General features: G+C 36.8%; 1 protein-coding gene across 1 annotated transcript in view; it reads left to right on the top strand.

The window, feature by feature from the left end:
* The first annotated feature begins 7942 nt into the window (after positions 1-7942).
* ptpn22 (protein tyrosine phosphatase non-receptor type 22) overlaps positions 7943-20444 on the top strand; it is a 60393-nt gene continuing 47891 nt past the window's right edge. The window contains exon 1 of the mRNA XM_079558274.1: positions 7943-8093. Within this exon, the coding sequence (XP_079414400.1) occupies positions 7992-8093 (102 nt within the window). The 5' untranslated portion in view covers positions 7943-7991. The remainder of the gene's footprint in view (positions 8094-20444) is intronic.

Here is a 20444-nt window from a genome sequence, read left to right as displayed (position 1 = left end):
TTTGTTGGGTATTCAACTCGTTTTTGTAACTGTTTTTACCTTTTTTTTCTTAATTTTTTTGTCACATTTTTGTAATTTTTTTGTACATTTTTTGTTATTTTTTGTCATTTTTACATCATTTTTTGTCATTTTATCAAATTTTTGTCACATTTTGTCACATTTTTGTCATTTTTGCATCAATTTTTTGTAACATTTTTGTCACTTTTTTTTATCAGATTTTTGTCATTTTTTGTCACATTTTTCCGTCAATTTGTAATCAATTTTTTGTCACATTTTTGTCATTTTTTTGTTAGTTTTTTGTAATTTTTTTGTACATTTTTTGTACATTTTTTGTCATTTTTTTTGTCACATTTTTGTCATTTTTTTGTTAGTTTTTTGTAATTTTTTTGTACATTTTTTGTAATTTTGAGGGTGAATGACAGATATTTTCAGCTTACCTCCAAGACGTTTAGGACATGATTTGTTGTTTTATCATATTCCAGTCTTCTCTTATGTAAACAAATTAATGCTTGTAACATAAATAACCGATCTATTCACAATATGCTCTGATATGTCGGAATGAGACTTTTTCCCCCCTCAGGAATATAGGATTGTTCAGTAATTGTATAAGTTATAGTTTTAGTTGTGACATAAACAAAACAAGGACTAAATGATTATTTGGATCCTTCAGTAAAACAAACTCTTCAGTTCATCTTTCAATCATTTTCCGTGCATGGACTTTGTGTATTTCTTTGTTTTTTTTCCGTGGGCACTCCCTCAGCCGGACCCCTCCCTCTCCGCTCCACTCCTCTGAATGTGGTCCAACAAGCTCAACCTGCAATGGCTTCTCGCTCTTACTCCATTTGGACTTTGTTTAGAAATATTTCCGACTAGCTCCAACATATTTTCTTGTCGTCTCTTGTCGCTGAATTCTCCGGTGTGATGAGACATTGCCCTGAAAAGATCCCGGCCCATTATTGTTGCTTTGCAATTATTTCATTTCATTCCATTTTTTTTTTTTCATTTTGTTTATTCATTTCATTCAAAAGTGATGTTATGCAATCACAATAAAACCGCCAACACAGTATGAATGAAACGGAGCCAGTCTTATAATATCTGCCCCTTTTGTTACTTCACACTTTACACTTCACACTGTTGTCCTTTGGAAAATGGTGTGTATTTATATCTACATACATATATTTACATATATTTTATATATATCTTTACAGTCTTAATAGATGTTTTTGTATTCTATATTCAGTTTTTCAATATATAAAATACAGAACCTTCGTATTTTCTTCTAAACCAGGTCTAAACCAGGTCTAAACAAGGTCTAAACAAGGTCTAAACAAGGTCTAAAACAAGGTCTAAAACAAGGTCTAAACAAGGTCAAAAACAAGGTCTAAACACGGTCTAAACACGGTCTAAACAAGGTCTAAACAAGGTCTAAACCAGGTCTAAACACGGTCTAAACAAAGTCTAAACAAGGTCTAAACCAGGTCTAAACAAGGTCTAAACAAGGTCTAAACCAGGTCTAAACAAGGTCTAAACAAGATCTAAACCAGGTCTAAACCAGGTCTAAACAAGGTCTAAAACAAGGTCTAAAACAAGGTCTAAACAAGGTCTAAACAAGGTCTAAACAAGGTCTAAACAAGGTCTAAAACAAGGTCTAAAACAAGGTCTAAACAAGGTCTAAACAAGGTCTAAACAAGGTCTAAACAAGGTCTAAACAAGGTCTAAACACGGTCTAAACAAGGTCTAAACAAGGTCTAAACAAGGTCTAAACAAGGTCTAAACACGGTCTAAACAAGGTCTAAACAAGGTCTAAACAAGATCTAAACCAGGTCTAAACAAGGTCTAAACAAGGTCAAAACAAGGTCTAAACAAGGTCTAAACAAGGTCTAAACAAGGTCTAAACAAGGTCTAAAACAAGGTCTAAACAAGGTCTAAACAAGATCTAAACCAGGTCTAAACAAGGTCTAAACAAGGTCAAAACAAGGTCTAAACAAGGTCTAAACAAGGTCTAAACAAGGTCTAAACACGGTCTAAACACGGTCTAAAACAAGGTCTAAACACGGTCTAAACAAAGTCTAAACACGGTCTAAACACGGTCTAAACAAGATCTAAACAAGGTCTAAACAAGGTCTAAACAAGGTCTAAACAAGGTCTAAACAAGGTCTAAACAAGGTCTAAACACGGTCTAAACACGGTCTAAAACAAGGTCTAAACAAGGTCTAAACACGGTCTAAACCAGGTCTAAACACGGTCTAAACAAGGTCTAAACCAGGTCTAAACAAGGTCTAAACACGGTCTAAACAAGGTCTAAACCAGGTCTAAACAAGGTCTAAACAAGGTCTAAACAAGGTCTAAACACGGTCTAAACAAGGTCTAAACAAGGTCTAAACACGGTCTAAACCAGGTCTAAACAAGGTCTAAACAAGGTCTAAACAAGGTCTAAAACAAGATCTAAAACACGGTCTAAACCAGGTCTAAACAAGGTCAAAACAAGGTCTAAACAAGGTCTAAAACAAGATCTAAAACACGGTCTAAACCAGGTCTAAACAAGGTCTAAACAAGGTCTAAACAAGGTCTAAACAAGGTCTAAACCAGATCTAAACCAGGTCTAAAGGAGTAAACCACCACAAGTCTAACTAGCCTAAACCCGTTTGTCGCAGAGATTCTTGAATGTTTACAAAAGGTCAAAAAGAAACAAACCGTCGTATTCATGTTTGTTCATATCAAATATCCCACATTATTCATGTCCAAGTACTTCATACTTTTTTAACATTGTAGCTTTTATGTGTATTTTAAACTCCAGGAGAGTTTCTGACTTTTTCACTTGGAGTTTATTGTAGAATTGAACCTGGGTTTGTTAAAGACGTTCCTTTCAGATTATACTGACTTTCTCTTTTCTCAAACATTTCTTGGATGTTCACTGGCAATATTTTTCTATTTGCTTTATACAAAACCTGTAGGATATTATAGTCGACTATATCCTCAAATTTTAGTAAATTACATTTAATAAAGAGTGGATTCGCTGGATCTCTATATCTAACATTATGTATCGTAGTATCTGCATATCCATCGACAACTGTGAATTCTTAATGACAGGTCTGGGCATAGTGGCTTTATTAAAACAGCACCTCACTGTAGGGCTGCTCGATTATTGAAAAAATAATAATCACGATTATTTTTGTCCTAATTGAAATCACGATTATTCAAACGATTATTTGTTGCCTTTAAAAAAATCCAGCAAAAATATGACAAAAATCCATAAAAAAAGACAAAAATCCAGCAAAAAAAAAGACAAAAATCCAGCAAAAAAGTGACAAAAATCCAGCAAAAAAAAGACAAAAATCCAGCAAAAATATGACAAAAATCCAGCAAAAAAGTGACAAAAATCCAGCAAAAATATGACAAAAATCCAGCAAAAAAAAGACAAAAATCCAGCAAAAATATGACAAAAATCCAGCAAAAAAGTGACAAAAATCCAGCAAAAAATTACAAAAATCCAGCAAAAAAGTGACAAAAATAAAAAAATTGAAAAAAAAATTGATTTTTTTTTGGGAAAAAATAAAAAAAAATTGAAAAAAATAAAATTAAAAATAAAATTATAATCGTTTTTTTGCGATGATGCTAATTTTGTAATCGTTTACTGTTGTAATCGAAATCGTAATCGAATTTCGATTAATTGCACAGCCCTACCTCACTGATTAGCATTCAGTTATTATTATTATACTTACAAATTTATCCTATTATTTGTTAATATGTCGAAAAATGTTCAAACTGTTGTTGTTGTTCTCCCATAGACGGGCTTAGAGGCTAATCCATACAGTATAATAACACTGAACAGAAAATAAACTGACCTTGACTTTTATGAATAAGATCATAATGATACGGTCGGGTGTCGTCACAAAATGTATATTTACTCAAGGAAAAGAAGTAAAAGTAACGCAATGAAAAAAGTATGTTTATAAAGAGTGACTGAGCATAACAGACTGATTTAGTGTTGATACAGTTGGACAGAGCTAGCGTAAAATAGTTGATGTTTTTCAAAGAATGAACCGTAGAAAATGGAATGAAATGGATCTAAATGAGCCACGAGAAGGTGAATAATTCAACTTTTCTCTCGTGTATTATTTCAACATGAAGATATAATGTCTCTCGCAGGTTTAGTCACAAAGAAAGAGTGATCCGACGTTTCACTCAAGGAAGAATCACTTCAAAATAATATAACATGACACAGGCAGAAGAAAAAACGACTCCAAGAAGTAACAGTTACTTCAAAAAGTAGTCGCCGCGTACTGGAGCAGTGAGTATAGTTTTGCGTTCACTGTAGATTTGTTTTTACCAATAGAAAATGTGATTCAGGAGATCTGTATAGCAAAGTCTCTTCACCCACAGTCAAAATCATTACAACTATTCTGAAAGTCCGTTTACAGCAGTGGTGGAAGAAGTACTCAATATTCTTACTTAAGTAAAAGTGCAGATACTGGACCAAAAATGTACTTAAAGGAACAGGCCACCGTTTTTCCATACTGAGATATGTTCTTACCTGAGCTTAGACTAGTTGATCCGTACCTGTCTGGTCTTTGTGCCCGTGGAAGAGCGTGGCAGCTTCCAGCTTCACCCCCGTTTGGAGCCATAAGAATATACTGGGAGAGGCCAAATGCTAACAACATCTTTGGTCGTTTTGCGTGACTGAGGGCACGCACAAAGACCAGACCTTTACGCATCAACTCGTCTAAGCTCAGGCAAGAACATATCTCAGTATGGAAAAATGGTGGCCTGTTGCTTTAAGTAAAAGTACAAGTATCTAACACAATTTTTACTTAAGCAAAAGCATAAAAGTATGGAATATAAAATGTACTTTATAAGTAAAAAGCCAAAGTATTTAACAGTTAAATGTGCAGGATTTTTGTTATCATTTGAATAAAACCAGGTCTAAAGGAGTAAACCAAAAACTCAGGTCAAAACAGGAACTAAACCAGATCTAAACCAGGTCTAAACCAGGTCTAAACAAGGTCTAAACCAGGTCTAAACAAGGTCTAAACAAGATCTAAACAAGGTCTAAACCAGGTCTAAACCAGGTCTAAACCAGGTCTAAACAAGGTCTAAACCAGGTCTAAACAAGGTCTAAACCAGGTCTAAACCAGGTCTAAACCAGGTCTAAACAAGGTCTAAACCAGGTCTAAACAAGGTCTAAACAAGATCTAAACAAGGTCTAAACAAGGTCTATACCAGGTCTAAACAAGGTCTAAACCAGGTCTAAACCAGGTCTAAACCATGTCTAAACCAGGTCTAAACCAGGTCTAAACCAGGTCTAAACCAGGTCTAAACAAGGTCTAAACAAGGTCTAAACAAGGTCTAAACAAGATCTAAACAAGGTCTAAACAAGGTCTATACCAGGTCTAAACAAGGTCTATACCAGGTCTAAACAAGGTCTATACCAGGTCCAAACAAGGTCTAAACCAGGTCTAAACAAGGTCTAAACCAGGTCTAAACCAGGTCTAAACCAGGTCTAAACCAGGTCTAAACCATGTCTAAACCAGGTCTAAACCAGGTCTAAACCAGGTCTAAACCAGGTCTAAACAAGGTCTAAACAAGGTCTAAACAAGGTCTAAACAAGATCTAAACAAGGTCTAAACAAGGTCTATACCAGGTCTAAACAAGGTCTATACCAGGTCTAAACAAGGTCTATACCAGGTCCAAACAAGGTCTAAACCAGGTCTAAACAAGGTCTAAACAAGGTCTAAACAAGGTCTAAACAAGGTCTAAACAAGGTCTAAACCAGGTCTAAACCAGGTCTAAACCAGGTCTAAACCAGGTCTAAACCAGGTCTAAACAAGATCTAAACAAGGTCTAAACCAGGTCTAAACCAGGTCTAAACCAGGTCTAAACAAGGTCTAAACAAGGTCTAAACAAGGTCTAAACCAGGTCTAAACCAGGTCTAAACCAGGTCTAAACCAGGTCTAAACCAGGTCTAAACCAGGTCTAAACCAGGTCTAAATAAGGTCTAAACAAGGTCTAAACAAGGTCTAAACAAGGTCTAAACAAGGTCTAAACCAGGTCTAAACAAGGTCTAAACAAGGTCTAAACCAGGTCTAAACACGGTCTAAACAAGGTCTAAACAAGGTCTAAACACGGTCTAAACAAGGTCTAAACAAGGTCTAAACAAGGTCTAAACACGGTCTAAACAAGGTCTAAACAAGGTCTAAACACGGTCTAAACAAGGTCTAAACAAGGTCTAAACAAGGTCTAAACAAGGTCTAAACAAGGTCTAAACAAGGTCTAAACACGGTCTAAACAAGGTCTAAACAAGATCTAAACCAGGTCTAAACAAGATCTAAACAAGGTCTAAACCAGGTCTAAACCAGGTCTAAATAAGGTCTAAACAAGGTCTAAACAAGGTCTAAACCAGGTCTAAACAAGGTCTAAACAAGATCTAAACAAGATCTAAACAAGATCTAAACCAGATCTAAACAAGATCTAAACAAGGTCTAAACAAGGTCTAAACCAGGTCTAAACCAGGTCTAAACCAGGTCTAAACAAGATCTAAACCAGATCTAAACAAGATCTAAACAAGGTCTAAACAAGATCTAAACAAGGTCTAAACCAGGTCTAAACCAGGTCTAAACAAGATCTAAACCAGATCTAAACAAGATCTAAACAAGGTCTAAACAAGGTCTAAACCAGGTCTAAACCAGGTCTAAACCAGGTCTAAACCAGATCTAAACAAGATCTAAACAAGGTCTAAACAAGGTCTAAACCAGGTCTAAACAAGATCTAAACCAGATCTAAACAAGGTCTAAACCAGGTCTAAACAAGATCTAAACCAGATCTAAACAAGGTCTAAACAAGGTCTAAACCAGATCTAAACAAGGTCTAAACCAGGTCTAAACCAGATCTAAACAAGGTCTAAACAAGGTCTAAACCAGGTCTAAACCAGGTCTAAACAAGATCTAAACCAGATCTAAACCAGGTCTAAACCAGGTCTAAACAAGATCTAAACCAGATCTAAACCAGGTCTAAACCAGGTCTAAACCAGATCTAAACCAGGTCTAAACAAGGTCTAAACCAGATCTAAACAAGGTCTAAACAAGGTCTAAACAAGGTCTAAACCAGATCTAAACCAGGTCTAAACCAGGTCTAAACCAGATCTAAACAAGATCTAAACAAGGTCTAAACAAGGTCTAAACCAGGTCTAAACCAGGTCTAAACAAGGTCTAAACAAGGTCTAAACAAGGTCTAAACAAGGTCTATACCAGGTCCAAACAAGGTCTAAACCAGGTCTAAACAAGGTCTAAACAAGGTCTAAACCAGGTCTAAACCAGATCTAAACCAGATCTAAACCAGGTCTAAACCAGGTCTAAACAAGATCTAAACCAGGTCTAAACAAGGTCTAAACCAGGTCTAAACCAGGTCTAAACCAGGTCTAAAGGAGTAAACCACCACAAGTCTAACTAGCCTAAACCAGTTTGTCGCAGAGAGGTCACTTTGAAAGTAAAATACTTTGACTTTTAACCCAATTAAAAAATGTAGTGGAGTAGAAAGTACAGATACGGGCTCTAAAATGTAGTGTAGTATTCATCATAAAATGTACTTAAGTAAAGTAAAAGTACCCATAATGTACTTTTTACTGTGTTACTTTCCACAGCCACATGTTCAGTGCTTCTGTGACAGCACTGAGTGCCTTTAGGACCCAGAGTCAGAGAGAAACACTTGAAGGAGGCGTGTCATTATTTTTTATCTGACCACAAAACCTGTTCGCTTACTCCAACTTCCTCTCAAACAGTCAGTGCATTCTTTTCACAGCAGCGTCTTCAAGCCAAACAAGTAGAAGAAACTGCATGCAGGAAGGGCAGCGGTGTTTCTTTTTTCTTTTGGAGGGGGTGACACTCTCAGAGCTCAACCCCAATGCCTGAGGTTTGTAAGATTTTTGAGTGACTCGCCTGTGAAGAAAATGCCGCACGATGACAGCTAGATGACAGTTAAATGACAGCGGGCCGGGCATGGAGGAGCAAGCTTGGATACTGAGGGCTCTGCTGGAGGAGCTGGACACGGAGGACGCCGGGGACCAGGAGGAGCCCGATGGCATCGCCGCACAGTTCGCCGTGAGTTTTACTGTGACAATTATACTCAGAAAACGTCAAGGCCACGGCTGTAGCGCTGGCTTCTGTGGACTGACCCAAAGGGGAAGTGAGTGGCAGTGTTGCAGTCCTGACTCTATCTGTTCTTCCTCTTAGCATCTGGGCAACAGTGTGAGAAGTTATTATTGCTCTGCATGACCTAATACTGTGCAGAGCCAGGGCATTTGGAGCTGTATTTTGGAAAGTCTACATCTAAGTAACATTGTAAACATGGGACATCATAGGGCTGCTCGATTATTGAAAAAATAATAATCACGATTATTTTTGTCATAATTGAAATCACGATTATTCAAACGATTATTTGTTGCCTTTAAAAAAGTCCATCCAAAAAGTGACAAAAATCCATCCAAAAAGTGACAAAATCCATCAAAAAAGTGACAAAAATCCATCAAAAAAGTGACAAAATCCATCAAAAAGTGACAAAATCCATAAAAAAAAGACAAAAATCCATCAAAAAATGACAAAAATCCATCCAAAAAGTGACAAAAAACCATCAAAAAAGTGACAAAAATCCATCAAAAAAATGACAAAAATCCATCAAAAAAATGACAAAAATCCAGCAAAAAAAGACAAAAATCCATCAAAAAAATGACAAAAATCCAGCAAAAAAATGACAAAAATCCAGCAAAAAAGTGACAAAAATCCAGCAAAAAAATGACAAAAATCCAGCAAAAAAGTGACAAAAATCCAGCAAAAAAGTGACAAAAATCCATCAAAAAAGTGACAAAAATCCATCAAAAAAAGACAAAAATCCATCAAAAAAGTGACAAAAATCCATCCAAAAAGTGACAAAAATCCATCCAAAAAGTGACAAAAATCCATCAAAAAAGTGACAAAAATCCAAAAAAAAAGACAAAAATCCATCAAAAAAATGACAAAAATCCAGCAAAAAAGTGACAAAAATCCATCAAAAAAATGACAAAAATCCAGCAAAAAAGTGACAAAAATCCAGCAAAAAGGTGACAAAAATCCATAAAAAAAGACAAAAATCCATTAAAAAAATGACAAAAATCCAGCAAAAAAGTGACAAAAATCCATCAAAAAAGTGACAAAAATCCCCAAATAAGAAAAAAAAAAATAATGAAAAAAATAGAAATAAAAAATATTGAAAAAAAATAAAAAATAAAAATTATAATCGTTTTTTTTCCGATTATGCTAATTTTGTAATCGTTTACTGTTGTAATCGAAATCGTAATCGAATTTCGATTAATTGCACAGCCCTAGGACATCACAAGAAGAGCTTTGATTATTTTTGAAAACAATCACTTTATATGGTCCTGGCTTTGACCTAAATGCATTTTTGTATGTAAATTTGTAATCAGGAACCTACAACAACCTACCTCGAGTTTACCTTGTTTAAACCTCACCTTAACCAAGTGCATTTTCTCCAGTTCAGCTTTACCCGAATCCTATAGGTTGGCCTAATGCCTCATTTGAAAGCTAAGACCGACAAAACTCATCTAAATGGATCTTTTTCCTTGTGTTGTTGCTGCGTTTTCATCACTTTTTGCCACTTTACTGTTGCTTTTTTTGTTGCAATTTCATCTCACATTTTTATCACCATTTCGTCACATTTTCACTGTGTTTTTGTCGCTATTTTGACACTCTTTTCTTGAAGCTTTCAGATTTGGGTAAAGCCAAACTGGAGAAAATGTGATGCCACTGCAAGAGTATTACGAACATGTCAAGGTCCTCAAAAAGTCCTTAACAATTTTGGGTAACTGTGCAATTGCAGTTTTCCACATGAATGTAGCAATCAGGTTTGCGATTTTAAGATGCATTTAGTAAACTTCAAACATCTCCAGAGGCATTAACTTTTGAGAGAAGACTGAAGGTTTATACACAATAAGACCCCATGGAGGTGGAATATTTTGTTGTGAGCAGAGCAGTGCATTACATGACTGCAGCCTGTGCGATTACCGTAAATTCTCTAATACTGGCCTGTATTCCATTAGCGGCCGGGTCTCCGACAGAGGCCGGGTCTCCGACAGAGGCCGGGTTTCCGACAGGGGCCGGGTCTCCGACAGAGGCCGGGTCTCTGACAGAGGCCGGGTTCGCGGCTGGCGGAGGCAAATTAAAGCCGGTCTCTAAAACAGGCCGGGGCTTTTATTAGAAACTACAACAGTAGAAATATTCCCCATGTTAGGAATGTGTCTCATACTGGTGTAAATGAAAACTCACGTGCAGGAAGTAACAAACTGAACCCGGGCCGAGGGGGGACGCTGCGGAGGAGCTGATCCGAGCGTAACTTTGACACAGATTTAGCCACTTTTCAAACCTCCTGTGACCATATTTGGAAACAGGGCAACAAATGTTTGTGACCCTCCAGGGTTTTAATAAAGTCTCCATCGCGTCTTCAAAGCACGTCCAGCTGCTCCGTGTGCAGGTCAGTCCCACGCCTCAAAATAACTCCTCCCATCAGAGCGAGCGGCTCGTCTTCTCTCGGGTCAGTCTCATGATCGATCACAAACACAAACGCTCCGTCTAAACTCGCCTTTTACACAAGATAACAACAAATAATCCGGTCCGCGGTAAAAACGAAACAGAAACCTGCAGTGACACTGATGTCAAAGCTCCGCTAACAGCAACGAAACACTTCCTGTTGTCCCGACAAAATAAAAGGCGTCAATGTTCCAGCCGCTGAGAGAGGGTTTGAAATGTTAATCAATGAATGAACCTAATATTTTAGGTGCAAATGGACACAAATCTCGTTTTTCTTCATTTTCCTGGTCGTCCGTTTTGCTCAAATAGAAATAAAGGCCTGTCTCTAACTGTGGCCTGGTTCCAATAAAGGCCTGGTCCGAGATGCCCTTGAGTAAATAAAGGCCCCGGCCTCTATTACAGCATCTACGGTAGTTTATGCAACCCTTTTAAAGCTGCAACTTTTTATGTTGAAAAAAAAAAGGTCATATTTGTGCGTATTTGTCCTTGTAGTGACCCGGCGGTTGTATGAGTGGTCAGCATGGCGCCTTTACTTTCCATCACAGTGGTCTCTTGGATGCTCCAGAATCAATTGTTTGGAAAGTTTTCACTGCTGACGGATCCTGATCCAGAAAACCTACAAAACAATTGATCCTGGAGCGTCGTAGAGACCACTGTGATGGAAAGTAAAGGTGCCATGCTGACCTCTCATACAACCGCTGGGTCACTGCAAGGACAAATACGCACAAATATGACCTTTTTTTTCCAACATAAAAAATTGCATAATGCAGCTTTAAAGTACAATTCCGATTCCACTGTGATTCTAGGTATGACACCAACAAGTTTTCCGAGCATATACGAATATAGACTTGAAAAGTGCGGCTCACTGTACCAGATTGCAGCCTGTCTGTGGGCCATTGTCACGGCGATGAGTGTCCTTCGGCTCACAGTCACGTTCCCTCCATCTCGGCCACTCCGGAGATGGGGCTCTGCGGTCGCATCACTTCCTCTCAGAACAAAACGTGCTCTGTGGTGCGAAGACAGAGACGCTGTGACATGTTTCTACTGTCTGTCGCTGAACAAGAGGCGCTGTGTCCGACCATGTGCTGTCCGTGCTGTACTAACACGTCAGGGTCAAGTCTCCGTCGTGGAAGTCCTCGAATGGCCGAGTCACTCAGTCTCCCACGGGGGAAATGAGTCCGCGGAATCACAGAACGTCACTGTCAAACCTGATTCAACACTTTTTGAATGTTTATTTTGTCGGGACAGCGCATGGTCTTGAGGACAAGGGACTCGCGCATGTAAACACCCCACACCTGTAACAATGTGTAATAACTTGTACCTGGGTTTGATACACAATGGAATAACTTGTATTAGTACTAGGTACATAACTTAAAGGGGGGGTATTATGCAAAATGGACTTTTTCAAGCTTTCCATCATGTTATTCGGTCATTCCCTCATTAAAAACATGCCTGAAGTGTTGCCTTAGCACATTCACAAAAAATATGAAGAATAAACAATGAAAAGGCCACAAAAAAACCTTTAAAAAGTGACAAAAATTAAACAAAAAGTGGCAAAAATGTGACAAAGAAAAAGCCACAAATGAATCAACAAAAGAGCAACTAAAAAGTGACAAAAAAACCATGAAAGAGCAACAAAAGAGGGACAAAACAAAATTAGGCAAAAATGGAACAAACTGCATTAAAAAAGTGACAAAAGTGAATAAAAAGTGTCAAAAAAGCCGTGAAAGTGCAACGAAAATGTGGCAAAAGAGCAATAAAAATGTAACAGAAACAGTGACAAAAATTCAACAAAAAAGTGGCAAAAATATGAAAAATAAACAATGAAAAAGCCACAAAAAAATCAACAAAAAGTGACAAAAATTAAACAAAAAGTGGCAAAAATGTGACAAAGAAAAAGCCACAAAAAAATCAACAAAAGAGCAACTAAAAAGTGACAAAAAAGCAATAAAAGTTACAAGAAAAAGTTACAAAAGAGGAACAAAATGAGGCAAAAATGGAACAAACTGCATTAAAAAAGTGACAAAAATTCAAGACAAGAGAGCAACACAAAAGTGAATAAAAAGTGTCAAAAAAGCCGTGAAAGTGCAACGAAAATGTGGCAAAAATGTGACAAAAGAGCAATAAAAATGTAACAGAAACAGTGACAAAAATTCAACAAAAAAGTGGCAAAAATATGAAAAATAAACAATGAAAAAGCCACAAAAAAATCAACAAAATGTGACAAAAATGTAACAACAAAAAAAACTTTAAAAAGTGACAAAAAAATGTCAAGCTTTCCATCATGTTATTCTGTCATTCCCTCATTAAAAACATGCCTGAAGTGTTGCCTTGGCACATTCACAAAAATGTGAAGAATAAACAATGAAAAGGCCACCAAAAAGGCCACCAAAAAATCAACAAAATGTAACAAAAAAAACTTTAAAAGTGACAAAAATTAAACAAAAAGTGGCAAAAATGTGACAAAGAAAAAGCCACAAAAAAATCAACAAAAGAGCAACTAAAAAGTGACAAAAAAGCTATAAAAGAGCAACAAAAGAGGGACAAAATTCTACAAAAAAGTGACAAAAAAGCAATAAAAGTTACAAGAAAAAGTTACAAAAGAGGAACAAAATGAGGCAAAAATGGAACAAACTGCATTAAAAAAGTGACAAAAGTGAATAAAAAGTGTCAAAAAAGCTGTGAAAGTGCAACGAAAATGTGGCAAAAATGTGACAAAAGAGCAATAAAAATGTAACAGAAACAGTGACAAAAATTCAAAAAATTTCAATCTTTCCATCTTGTTATTCTGTCACTCCCTCATTAAAAACATGGCTGAAGTGTTGCCTTGGCACATTCACGTATTTCTGAGTAATCTGTAAAAACTCTGATGGCGGCCATTTTAGGGATAGGTTTGCCTGAGTCCTCCTAGGAACGCCCCCACCTCCTGGAGACGCCTCCGAGCTTTGGTCACCAGCCGAGTAACCGACCACTGCTCCTCAGCAGAACCCCCTCCCCACTGATGCCACAGACAGCGTGTGGAGGGGGCGTGTCTAAAGGCTCAGAGGTTCTTAAAGAGACAGAGGCCTATTTCAAGACATTCACTACAGCCATTTTGAGAGAGACATTTTATACAAGGCAGTTATTCTAATTTACTGCATTTACAGACCAACAGAAGGTTTGTCATCATTGTAGTGTGATATAGACTGGTGCTATGGGACTGAAAAAAGCAGAACACCCCCTCTTTAAAGTTAGAGTTACGTCCTATTACATTAGGCACATACAAACTACAAATACATATTATTCCATTGTGTATCAAACCCATAGGTACAAGCTATTACACATTGTTCCAGAGCACATACACATTGTACTCAGTGCTTTAAGTGGACAAAAAGAAGTGCCGGTGCTCTACTGTACCCCCAATAAATAAATAAAGGCCTATATATATACTATGTTTTATCTTAGTGTAAAATAAAGTGTTGCCGCACCTTGCGTACTGCACAAACAAACTCGCTCTCATTCATCCTACATGTTTTCGTGGACGGGGAAACCGACACATTCACTGGAGAAAATACAAACCTCGCACAGAAAGGCCGAGCCCGTGGACCTCCCGAAAAGCAGGAGCGTAATGTGCTTTTTTACAAGTGCTTTTGTGTCGCAGTGAATTGAAACGTTTAAAACAAGAAAATGACACACCAATAATATATATTCACGTGATCCAGTCATCCACAAACCGCTGATCTGCTGCCACTTTGTATCTGCTTTGAAAACACGTGAAGATTGGCATGAAGACAGGCGAGAGTAGAAAAAGAGACAAGTTTATAACAATCCGCTGAAAGACATAACAATGTATAATCGCTGCTCTCTGTTGTGTTGAAAGGTCCGAGGTTTACTCAACTTGGGAACTCGAGATTATTCATGATATAATTATTATTAGTTCCCAGTGGAAAATACGAGATGAGGTGGCGTTCATGTGTCATTTTTCCTCTCGACGTGCGGTGTTTACCATCATTTCGAGGCCACATGAAGGAAACATAACCGCTGAGCCACCGCGCCGCTTCTTGCAGGTGCTGTCTGTGTTTTATCAACTGAAAACACGCACAATAGGCTAAACTAAACCCTCCCTGACCCAACTGATAGCTCAGTAAGAAGAAGGTTTATGTATAAAATCAAACAAAAAGATACATAAACCTTTGAAAAAATTGTGAGGCTGGAGCGCTACTCGGATGTAAAAAGTTGTATACGTTTAGTCTTTTGGGTGCTCTTCAGTGCAGGGATCTGTTTCAGCAAAAAATCAAACAAACGGAGGCACTGCAAAAGTAGAAATGTTAAAAAGCCTTTATTTAAACATGGCGAGATTAGGTCAAATTGCCGACGCGTTTGGGCTCTAGGCCTTCCTGCCTCTGTACAGCTATGAAGCTCACAGCATTGGTCACATGTCCCAAGTGGGTTGGTCCAAGGTGGGCGTGTTCATAGTCACCTGGTTTGTAGAATACAAAACATTAAAATATGTACAATACACTATTCTTTACAAAACCATAAAGAGAAATGCAAGTAAGGGATAATGTATAGAACGCTGGTCATTATCGGGAAAATAAGCACCGACCGGTTCGGCCTGAAGGTGCTTATTTTCCCGATAATGACCAGCGTTCTGTACATTATCCGCTTATTATACGGCCATTTGCCAACTGAACACACAACATAAACTTTGTACACTTTTATGAAGGTCAAAGGTTTATTTAATGACTTCCGCGACAAATAGTTCCCAAAAGTTTGCGCGTTGCTCTTCAACGTTTGGCTAGGCTAGAAGCAGCAAGGCTAGCAGCTAGCCTAGCTGCTTAGTTGAAGGCGCAGTTGGAGGAATGTTGGTGAATCTCTGGGTAAGTTGAAAGTCAGACTCACGATTCCCCGACTTCTCTCTCAGTGACGGGACAGATAGTGTCGCTACTACGTACGCGCGGAGTGATATGAAAGCACCAACTCCGTTAGCATTGGCAGCGTCATTATTTTTTTCAGAGGTCCTTTATCAGAAAATAATGAGCGGTAGAACGTTGGGAAATCCCATTCAAATCAACGGAGCTTCTACTTACGTTGTGAAGAGCCGTATAATAAATAATTATAGCTTCGAGGGCATAGATCCAAAAGGATTCCCTTTGAAGGAGCTTTTTTAATCCGTCCCCTCCTCTGATAGTCTCCTGTATTTGTTCTAAGCCACACATTTTAAGGCTTTTGCAGTTCCCATGGTGAACATCTTTATACTGCATGGCCATACAGGGGGTTGCTAGTTCTTATTGCTTGTTTGTGTTCTGCTAGTTTTTCAGTTTGCGTTTTGTTCTGCCAACAAAAAATCGACCGCAGGGACATTCAAGTCTATGTTGTAAGTCTGACCTGACGTTGTGTCCTTGAAGATGTTCGTTCTTTGCATATTTTCACAAAAAGAACAGTTACCACATCTATAGCAACCAGCTTTACTGCTGAGCCATGTCTTTTGTTGTATTGGTGAAAGATGACTGTGTTGATGACCAAGAGTGGGGGCTTTCCTAACCTTAGACCAACCCACTTGGGACATGTGACCAATGCTGTAAGCTCATAGAGGCAGCCATCTCGAGCTCGCCCTGAGGAAGACCTAGAGCCCAAACGCGTTGGCAATTTTACCTAATCTCGCCATGTTTAAATAAAGGCTTTTTAATATTTCTACTTTTGGAGCGCCTCAGTTTGTTTGATTCTTTGCTGAAACGGATCCCTGCACTGAAGAGCACCCAAAAGACTAAACTTATAGCACTCCAGCCTCCCAACTTTTTCAAAGGTTTATGTATCTTTCTGTTTGAGTCTATTGAGTTTTGGTTTAAAAGCATAAACACAAACTTAACACATGTATTTTCACAGTGACCTCGGCCTCGGTCGGTGAATCTAAAGCCGCAGCAAAGTTGTTCTGATAAGAAACACTCAAGGCACATTTGCACTTTAACAACAGCACAATTCTCCATAAAAACAACCCTCTTTATGTAGTTTTACAATCTGTGTTTACATCAGTGTTAATTTTGTCAACATATTTTAATTTAGTTTTAGTTTTAGTCTTTTGACTAAAATGTAATTTAATTTTAGTTGAGATTTAAAAAAAGTTTCAATTTTAGTCTAGTTTTAGTCGACTAAAACTGCATGTCATTTAGTCGACTAAATTTAAGACTAATTTAGTCGACTTTTCTAGGATATACATTGTTTTACCTGCTTTTTATTTTGTATTTAGAAAAGTACAATATTTCTCCTGGCTCCTCTTAATCTTTTTGTTATGAGCGTTGTTGTTTTTTCTTTTAATGACAGATCTTCCTCTGGTAAAATGTAATATATCTCTGGCACTACTTCCTCTTTGTTGTTTACAATTGTAAATAAATTTAAAAAAAAAGAAAAAAAAAAAAAAAAAAAATTTAGTCGACTTTGTATCTTTCTCTATTTACCTTTAAAAAATAGTATATACCAGTGTTAATTTTGACAACATATTTTAATTTAGTTTTAGTCTTTTGACGAAAATGTAATTCGATTTTAGTCTAGTTTTAGTCGACTAAAATTGCATGTCAATTAGTCGACTAAATTTAACACTAATTTAGTGGACTTTGCATTGATAATATTGATTCTAATCATGTTTAATGTTGTTCCTCTGCTTCATGTTTCTGCTCCACATGAACAAAGCTCAGAGCTGATCCTTTAACAGAGAATTTACATGATCTGAGGCTCTTTCAGACGCTCAATACAAGTTTGGATGATTTTAGTCTCTCCTTTTCATTTTTATTTAGTCTTATTTTAGTCGACTCAAATATCTGGACATTTTAGTCTCAGTTTTAGTCTCATGAGAAACTTTTCATTTAGTTTTAGTCCAATTTTAGTCGTCAAAAATATCCCTTTGACTAAAATTAAGACTAAATCTTTTAGTCGACGGAATTAACACTGGTGTACATGTGACATTTAGCTATGACATAATCAAAGCATCATTTTGTGCAACGCTTCATGTTTGTCAGAATGGAATTAGTCATTGTCGAGTCATCCATTGGGCCACACGTGTAACTCCTTGAACAAAACATTCGAGACACTTCACACAAAGGACTGATTCAGCTGCAGCATAAGCAACATAACGCCAGACACAAACAGGAACAGTCAGTTTTATCAAGATCTACCCGTGCAGAGCCGTCATAAAGGTCGTGTTTCCAGCGTGTGAAAGCCGTGTTTCCGATGCGTCTGCACAGTCAGTCAGTCAAGCAATCAGCTCATGTCATTTTGTCCAATGCACAGCTGAGTTTTTGACCATATTTTCGAACTCAGAACGGTGTAAGACTGAAAGGCCCTCGGATTGCAGCGATGGCCGTGTGTGTGATAAGAGGAAGTGTGGCGAAAGCAGGTCCACGCTCTGAATCAAGAGTACAGAATGATGCAAGTGTCAATTATGCAACGATCAAAATAAATGTGCGCAGCTGCAAGTAGTTCCCCAGAGTTTGTGTTTTTAGAATGCGGCCATTTTCTCTCGCACAAAATGGGAAGGAAAAGACATTTACCGTCAGAACCGGGTCATGAGAAGTGAAATGAGAGGCTAAATCATGGTCAAAGAAGAAGAATCAAGCATAAAACCTTCAGGAATCCGTTATCTTCCAGTGCTTTCTTTATCAGCCGCTGTAGCCGAACTTAAGTGTCAAGAAGTACAAGGTGTTCACAGTGCTCAGACGACATTGCCACCGTGAGAAAAGTTTAAACCCGACTGCTATTGATCAAGACAAAACTGACACGTCTATCTGGTTCAGGAATGAAATGAAGACAGATTTTACAAAGGCTTTATAGACTGATGAGATCAGAGTGACTCTGGATGGACGCTAGGGCTGCTCGATTATTGAAAAAATGATAATCACGATTATTTTTGTCATAATTGAAATCACGATTATTCAAACGATTATTTGTTGCCTTTAAAAAAATCCATCAAAAAAGTGACAAAAATCCATCAAAAAAGTGATAAAAATCCATCAAAAAAGTGACAAAAATCCATAAAAAAAAGACAAAAATCCAGCAAAAAAATTACAAAAATCCAGCAAAAAAAAGACAAAAATCCAGCAAAAAAATTACAAAAATCCAGCAAAAAAAAGACAAAAATCCATCAAAAAAAGACAAAAATCCAGCAAAAAAATTACAAAAATCCAGCAAAAAAAAGACAAAAATCCAGCAAAAAAATTACAAAAATCCAGCAAAAATATTACAAAAATCCATCAAAAAATTACAAAAATCCATCAAAAAAAGTGACAAAAATCCATCAAAAAAAGACAAAAATCCATCAAAAAAGTGACAAAAATCCATCAAAACAATTACAAAAATCCATCAAAAAAAGTGACAAAAATCCATCAAAAAATTACAAAAATCCATCAAAAAATTACAAAAATCCATCAAAAAATTACAAAAATCCATCAAAAAAGTGACAAAAATCCATCAAAAAAATTACTAAAATCCATCAAAAAATTACAAAAATCCATCAAAAAAATTACAAAAATCCATCAAAAAAGTGACAAAAATCCAAAAATGTGAAAAAAAAATGTGAAAAAATAAATAAATAAATAAAAAAAATGAAAAAAAAAAAAAATATTGAAAAAAAAAATTATAATCGATTTTTTGCGATTATGCTAATTTTGTAATCGTTTACTCTTGTAATCGAAATCGTAATCGAATTTCGATTAATTGCACAGCCCTAAAGGACGCTACATAAGGAAGCATCCTCTAGAAACTGGCAGTATAGACGTCTCTGCATATGAGTTTTGATCAGCAGCACATGCACTCATTACCACTCGTTTACTGTAATGCTTTGTACTGTGGTTTGGACAAAGCGTCCATTAAGAGGCTACAAACGGTCCAAAACGCAGCGGCCGCTTCCTGACCGGCACCATCACACCTGTGCTCGTCCGTCACACAATCAATTTTAAGATTCTTTTAATTGTTTTTAGATGTTTAAATGGCACCTCTGTATCTGTCTGAGCTGCTCTCTGTCCATGCCCATGCTTGTATTTTTTGTTTAATTGATTTTGACGTAAAGTTTATTATTTATTATTTATTAAAGTTTTTTTTTTTTTTTACTTTTTTGTCAATTTTTGTGTCACTTTTTCTAATTTTTTTGTCACTTTTTCTAATTTTTTTGTCACTTTTTCGTCCATTTTTTTTTAATCAATTTTACTTCCAATTTTTCTCACTTTTTTGTCAAATTTTTGTCCATTTTTGTCCATTTTTTGTCACTTTTTCTAATTTTTTTGTCACTTTTTTGTCAAATTATTTGCATTTTTTTGTCAAATTCTTATCACTTTTTCGTCCATTTTTTATCAATTTTTCGTCCATTTTTTTTAACTTTTTTGTCAATGTTTTATCAATTTTTCGTCCATTTTTTATCCATTTTTCGTCCATTTTTTTTTTTTTACTTTTTTGTCAATTTTTTGTCATTTTTTCTAATTTTTTTGTCACTTTTTCTAAATTTTTTGTCACTTTTTTGTCAAATTATTCTCATTTTTTTTCTCTGTCCATGCCCCGTCCAGAGCACTTCGCTCAGCTGACCTGCTCCTCCTGGATGTGTCCAAAACGCACATGAAAACCAGAGGAGACGGAGCTTTTTCGGCTGCTGCCCTCGACTGTGGAACGCTCTGCCCCTCAACATCCGTTTGGCCCCGACTCTAAGCAGTTTTAAGTCCTCCCTTAAAACCCACCTCTTTACACAGGCCTTTTAATATGTTCAACTGTTTCTCCGTTGTATTTTTTGTTTAACTGATTTTGACGTAAAGTTTATTATTTATTATTTATTAAAGTTTATTTTTTTTTACTTTTTTGTCAATTTTTTGTCATTTTTTCTAATTTTTTTGTCACTTTTTCTAATTTTTTTGTCAC

Source organism: Gobius niger (assembly GCF_951799975.1).
Source record: "Gobius niger genome assembly, chromosome: 6".
NCBI lineage: Eukaryota > Metazoa > Chordata > Actinopteri > Gobiiformes > Gobiidae > Gobius > Gobius niger.
Note: the sequence above shows the minus strand (reverse complement) of the source record. Positions and strands in the feature narration are given on the sequence as shown.